Genomic DNA, 6,801 nt, shown 5'->3' with positions numbered 1-6,801 from the left:
AAAAAAAAAAAAAAAAAAACTTTTGCAACCAGGTGATGTCCAATTTTAACAAAATTGAAGGAAGACTAAATTGAGGGACTTCCCTGGTGGTCCAGTGGTTAAGACTTCGCCTTCCAGTGCAGGGGGTACAGGTTCGATCCCTGGTCAGGGAGCTAAGATCCCACATGCCTCGTGGCCAAAAAACAACAACAAAAAAAAAAACAGAACCAATACTGTAACAAATTCAATAAAGACTTTAAAAAATGATCCACATCAAAAAAAACTTAAAAAACAAACTAAACTGAGTAGCAGCTGATAGATCATTAAAATAATTTTTATTAGTATTTATATCCCTATATAATTTTTGGCATATAGCTCAGAATGAGTTTGACAATTTGATTGACATCTATATTTATCAGGACGATGGTTCTCAGCACTAGAAACCTCCTAGAAAATAGGAATAGGATTAATACTGAATGTTGGTGCCATTCAATCAGTAATTTATTCACACATACCTTAACTAATTGGAAAAAGAATGCAACATGCTCATGCCATTGAGATGCATTTTTAATTAAAGTTTATGCTTAATGCCAATAATTATCAAAATAGGTAATATATATGTTGTTTTGATCAATTGTATATGAACAATAATTTTAATAATAGCTCAATCTAGATTATTAATTAGAGCCTATAGTCATAGGAAATTTTAAAATCTTACAACGTGTAAATATTTTTGACACAGAGAAGTATGATAAGATGATCAATAAAAAACTGACAACCAGGGCTTCCCTGGTGGCGCAGTAGTTGAGAGTCCGCCTGCCGATACAGGGGACGTGGGTTCGTGACCCGGTCCGGGAAGATCCCACGTGCCGCGGAGCGGCTGGGCCCGTGAGCCATGGCCGCTAGGCCTGCGAGTCCGGAGCCTGTGCTCCGCAACGGGAGAGGCCACAACAGTGAGAGGCCCGCGTACCGAAAAAAAAAACAAAACAAAAAAACTGCCAACCAAAAAATTCTATTACATTATGATAAAACTCTATGAGAAAAGTGAAATGGAAATATGAATTCAAGGAGAAAAATGAATAATATTAATTTCCATCTGTTAAAAAGAAAAAAGAGCTGCTCATGTACTTTTTAAATTGAATAATGCAGGTATCAAATCCCTATGATATTTAGATTCTATTGGATTATGTTTTAAAGAGTAGTGGTATAGTTTTATTTTGAAATATTGATATTTAAATGTGCTAGAAGTTATATCCTTAACAACTATGTACTTACTTAAAATCTAGATGTCAACTTAAAAACGTATAAAGGAGTATATCATTTTTCATATTCTTTTAGGGAGTACATGAAAAGAAATACTCAAAGGCTACTAGTCTGTACTTGAGTAGTTTTCTTATCTTCCTATCTAGATTACAAGTTCTCTTTGTGTAAGAATTATATACTATTTCTTGTGTTCTTCCCAGAGATTCATAGAGAGGAGCATGTAAGCAAAGTAACATGCTCATGAATTTTATGTGCATTTTGCAAATATTGCTCAATTCTGCTCTTTGATCAGCAAAGTTTCCTTATCCCAAATATAATTCCTCCCCACTCCACCCCCACCTGCTATTGATGCTTGGAATTCCTTCAAATAGTGTCACAAATTTTAATTCCACATTTATTCAAAATGCTTATATTCTTAGAAGACGTAACATCGACCTAGAGTCAGATTAGATTAGATTACTTCCTGAGAACAAGTTTTTGTGAAGGAAAGTGAGGAGAGCCAGGAGATTTACGTGTTGACTCCTTGACCTGACTGCAGACTAAGCCAAGCATCTCTGCTCAAAGTGATCCTGAGGGGAAGATTAGGTAGGACCTTATCATTTCTAAAATGATCAAAATCCTCATTTCTGATAAAACATCACTCTTGAATAGAGAAGCTCACTGTGCCTAGACTGACTGAGAAATGAAGATAATGTCTAAGAGTGACGCTGCTAGGCCTCCAATTTGCAGACCACCCCAAAGTAAAACTAAGCAGTCACAACTGAACCTTCCTTTGGGTGAGTGAGTGAGTTAAAACACATTCTTTCCTGTTTCTAGTAATTCCACATAATCAAAGTCCTTTGGCTAAAAATTTTCCTTCCTCTGGTCTAGGGAATATTTTAGTGCAGTGCCTAGAACATAATAGGCATTCCATAGATCTTGGTCAAATAAACAGATTTTCAGGAAGGGAAAAGTACTCTTGAGGAGTAATTGATAATGAAATTAGACTGCCAGTTAATCTGAAACCTGAGTCACTAAAGATTTGCATCTTTGATTCATTTTTCTCTGCAGCAAGTGAAAGGGAACTTTGCTAGGCTGCAGGCCTGCATCTCAGAACTCCGCATGTTGCAAAGAGAAGGTTGTTTCAGACCACAAGCCACTTCTCTGCAGCTGGCAATAAAGGATGGGCTCCAGCAGTTCAAACAGTACAGTGGACACATGACCACAAGTGCAGCTCTGACCTACACTTCCCTGGAGGTAAAAGATGGCTTAGGACACTAACTCATCTTCCCATTTCAGTCCATCTAGATCCTTCATTGTTTGTCATCCTTCCGTTGTTCTCTGTTTCATTCACATTGAAAGTCATGACTAGATACTCCATTGGGTACATGAGTGACTGTGAGTTAAAACACATTCAGTCTCTAGTAACATCAGGCATCAGACAAATGAATTTAAAAATAATTATGCTTTCATCTGCATGCTTATTCATCAATTAAAAATGTCTAAGTACAAAAGAGAATTACATGTATTTAATACTTGTCTTCCAGAGTTTCAAGTTCAACCCAGATTCAGATTGAGCAAGGAGAGAAATATTCATGGAAGTACCACTGTGAGAAAAGAGCATATAAGCTCTCTGATCTTTAGTACACATTTAATGAATGGAATTTAAGGATTCTATTTCCTTTGTATCCTCAAGAAATCAAAGCACTTTGAGCAAGAGGGATACTGCCAATGATTCAAGCAGTCTTAAAAACTGAAACACAGTGGGCAACTTCCCTGGCAGTCCAGTGGTTGAGACTCCATGCTCCCAATACAGGGTGTGCGGGTTCAATCCCTAATCGGGGAACCCTAGTTGGGGAACTAAGATCCCACATGCTGCACGCAGTATGACCAAAAGAAAAACTAAAACACAGGGATGGCTTCTCATTGGTCACTTTCTGGGGTAGGTTCAACCTGTTTGGAAGGGTCTTGTGATGATCTGTCCCACCAGACCTCTCCCACCAGAATATGTCAAATGAAATTTGATTTGCAAATTACATATAAATCTTTTTCTTTGCCCTAAAGACAATAGCCACTACCACAGATTTCTGGGGTGTTTAATCCTCCAGATCTAACCTGTTACATTCTAACCTGTGTACATCAGGGAAAGTAGACACGTTGATTCTTCTATTTATTTCCAGATTACTGTTCTGACTTCACAGCCTGGAAAAGAGGTGGTCAAACAATTGGAGGAAGGATTGAAAGATACAGACATATTCAGGGTCAGGAGACTTCAGGTGGTTGAGATCACAAAGAGAGTCCTAGAATGTATGGACTCAGCATCCCCTGTTGAAGAGGCCAGCAACGACGGTAAGAATTTAAAAAAAAGGTAAAAAGAATGGTAAGATTTTAATGAGTAATCTTTTACAGATCAGGAAGATTATTTTCCATGGACTTTTTTTTTTAAAAAAAGATTTTTTTGATGTGGACCATTTTTAAAGTCTTTATTGAATTTGTTACAATATTGCTTCTGTTTTATGTTTTGGTTTTTTGGCCGCAAGGCGTGTGGAATCTTAGCTCCCCTACCAGGGATCGAACCACCTGCTTTGCAAAGGGAACTCTTAACCACTGGACCACCAGGGAAATCTCTTCCATGGTCTTTTATGTTCTTAAATGAAATGAAGCCAACAGATTTCACTGTGGTTCAGACAGGTGTTTCTACGTGTTAGAGTTTAATTTTTTAATCATATTTTTAATTTAGAAACAATATATGTTAATGTAAAACCTGAAATATAGGTATAAAAAGTAAAAATTCCTTCCTCCTCAAGAGATTGGGGTATCCCTCTTAATGCTCCATTAGATAGATAGATAGATAATAGGAAGAAATATTTTATATTGTAATGGGATCATGACATACATAATATTCTGTAATCCTCTTTGTGTGTTGTACAGCTATCTATGTTAGTATCTATAGACATTCCTCGTTTTTACTGGATACATGATTTTTTTTACTTTGTGGTTGGACCATAGTTTGTTTAATCGCTTATTAATGAATAATTTGGTTTATTACATTTTGTTATTATAACCAGTGCTGTATGGAGAGACTTATATGTACAGCTGGCTTCATTGGCCTATGACCAGTGCGGTCACACAAGGCCCTGCATTCAGAAAGCCCCTATGCTTAGGATTTAATGCTTTTGGGTTGCAGTCTTGAAATTCTTAATCAGTGTTTTGTAAGTGAAGTTTGATGGAACAATGGAACATGTGCCAGGGGATTATAGTCTCGGTTCATATGTGCCCTGCCTACCTCCTACCTCCCCAGAATTGGTTTTGAGTCACTAGATTCCCAGCCCTGATGTCCCCAGCCCGCCTACCCCAACCCAGTAACTACTGGCAGTCAGATCCCTGCTAATAAATCCCCCATAAATCACCAGTAATCATACACTTCCTAGAAGAGAAAATATTCAAACTGAATCTTAAAGGACAAATAGGAATTAACCAAGCAGAGGAAGAGGAAAGGGGGACTCAAAAAGGAGACCCAGGGACATGAGAAATCAAGATAAATCAACTTTCAGAGATGAGCCCATGGTTTCTTATGTCAGGAGCCTATCAGGCAGAGGCAGGAGTAAGGCTCTAAAGGTAGGCAAGGGTTAGATCAAGAAAGTCCATATATGCCCTAAACCCATTTTAAGACATTTAGATTTCATGCTAAAGCAATGTAAATTTATGAGAAGATTTTTGTCAGGAGATCAAGTAGAGATTCTCAAATTACAGCATTTAAAAGGTTTTTAACTGGTTTTAATTTATCCAACACTCAAGTTACAGTTCACCCTCTGTCAGTTCTTTCTAGTTATATTGGTCTTCTCCAAGGTTATACACACCTGGATGTGTCCACTGTTCTGATACCATTGATCTCTTCCTGGTTCCACATACATAACCTCACTCTTCCCTTCATGCCCTGATTAGGTTAGGGGGTTGGTAACTAAGGATGTGTTTCCCATCAAATTCTGACACATGTGGATCCTTCCAGCATCATGGACCACTGACATTGTTCTGGTTGGGGCGGGAGGATAACTAGCCTTGCTGTGTGTTATATGAGCTCTCAGCTACTACACACCCTCTGCTTTTCTCAAGGCAGTCTCCTCACTGACTGTGCTTCTATTTCCATCCCTCCACTTGTAGTAATCTTTTCCTCTGAATTCCTCCCCTTATCCTCTTCCAACCAAATCCTCCCCATCCTTTAAGGCCTAATTCAGGTTCATGACTACTGAATTGATTTTCCTCTCCTTAGAACAACCACATAGCCTGTGGTCTACACAACACAATTTAGCATTTAATTATATACCACATAGAATTGTTTACCATTGCTTTATTTGTTTTTAATGTCTTTTTATTGGAGTATAATTGCTTTACAATGGTGTGTTAGTTTCTGCTGTATAACAAAGTATATCAGCTATACGTATACATATATCCCCATATCCCCTCTCTCTTGCGGCTCCCTCCCACCCTCCCTATCCCACCCCTCTAGGTGGTCACACAGCACCAAGCTGATCTCTCCATGCAATGCAGCTGCTTCCCACTATCTATTTTACATTTGGTGATGTATATATGTCAATGCTACTCTCTCACTTCATCCCAGCTTACCCTTCCCCCTCCCCATGTCCTCAAGTCCATTCTCTACATCTGCATCTTTATTCCTGTCCTGCCCCTAAGTTCATCAGAACCATTTTTTTTTAGATTCCACATATATGTGGAACAAATACAGTATTTGTTTTTCTCTTTCTGACTTACTTCACTCTGTATGACAGTCTCTAGATTCATCCACCTCACTACAAGTAATTCAATTTCATTTCTTTTTATGGCTGAGCAATATTCCATTGTATATATGTGTCACATCTTCTTTATCCATTCACCTGTCGATGGACATTTAGGTTGCTTCCACTTCCTGGCTATTGTAAATAGTGCTGCAGTGAACATGGTGGTACATGACTCTTTTTGAATTATGGTTTTCTCAGGGTATATGCCCAGTGGTGGGATTGCTGGGTCATATGGTAATTCTATTTTTAGTTTTTTAAGGAACCTCCATACTGTTCTCCATAGTGGCTGTATCAATTTACATTCCCACCAACAGTGTAAGAAGGTTCCCTTTTCTCCACACCTTCTCCAGCATTTATTGTTTGTAGATTTTTTGATGATACCATTGCTTTATTGTGTGATAATTCTGTCTTCTCACCTAAACTGTAAACTACTTGATATCTTTTCTATCTGTATTAACTCTTAAGCATTAAGCCTTGGCATTACAAATTTGTCTTACTCATTTCTGCGCCCCACTCTAGTATATCCTATATTATCAGTATATATTTGTTGAATGAATTGATGACAGTGATACCTGTGGAGTCTGTTCTTGGTCTGCCCAGCATCCCCTGCATCCCCCTTCTTTAGTAACACCTCTACTTTCATGGTCACAGGGTGGGCTATGACCCAGGTGAGGCAATCATAGTTCTCCAGGCTACCAATCAGAGTCTTTCCCAGTGGGTTCTCAAACTGAATCTGTGAGACAGAAGCTCTTTTTATTTCTCTTTGATCATGGACAGATCAGGC

General features: G+C 38.3%; 1 protein-coding gene across 2 annotated transcripts in view; it reads left to right on the top strand.

Moving 5' to 3' along the window:
* The window catches only part of M1AP (meiosis 1 associated protein), a 76,327-nt gene that overhangs the window by 17,480 nt on the left and 52,046 nt on the right, over positions 1–6,801 (top strand). For both annotated transcript variants that reach the window (XM_024765683.1, XM_024765684.1), the window contains exons 2-3: positions 2,293–2,478; positions 3,402–3,570. In XM_024765683.1, coding sequence (XP_024621451.1) covers positions 2,293–2,478; positions 3,402–3,570 — 355 coding nt within the window. The remainder of the gene's footprint in view (positions 1–2,292; positions 2,479–3,401; positions 3,571–6,801) is intronic.

Source organism: Neophocaena asiaeorientalis, unplaced genomic scaffold (genome assembly GCF_003031525.2).
Source record: "Neophocaena asiaeorientalis asiaeorientalis breed wild unplaced genomic scaffold, Neophocaena_asiaeorientalis_V1.1 scaffold1090, whole genome shotgun sequence".
Lineage (NCBI taxonomy): Eukaryota > Metazoa > Chordata > Mammalia > Artiodactyla > Phocoenidae > Neophocaena > Neophocaena asiaeorientalis.
This window is presented reverse-complemented; position numbering and strand designations above follow the sequence as displayed.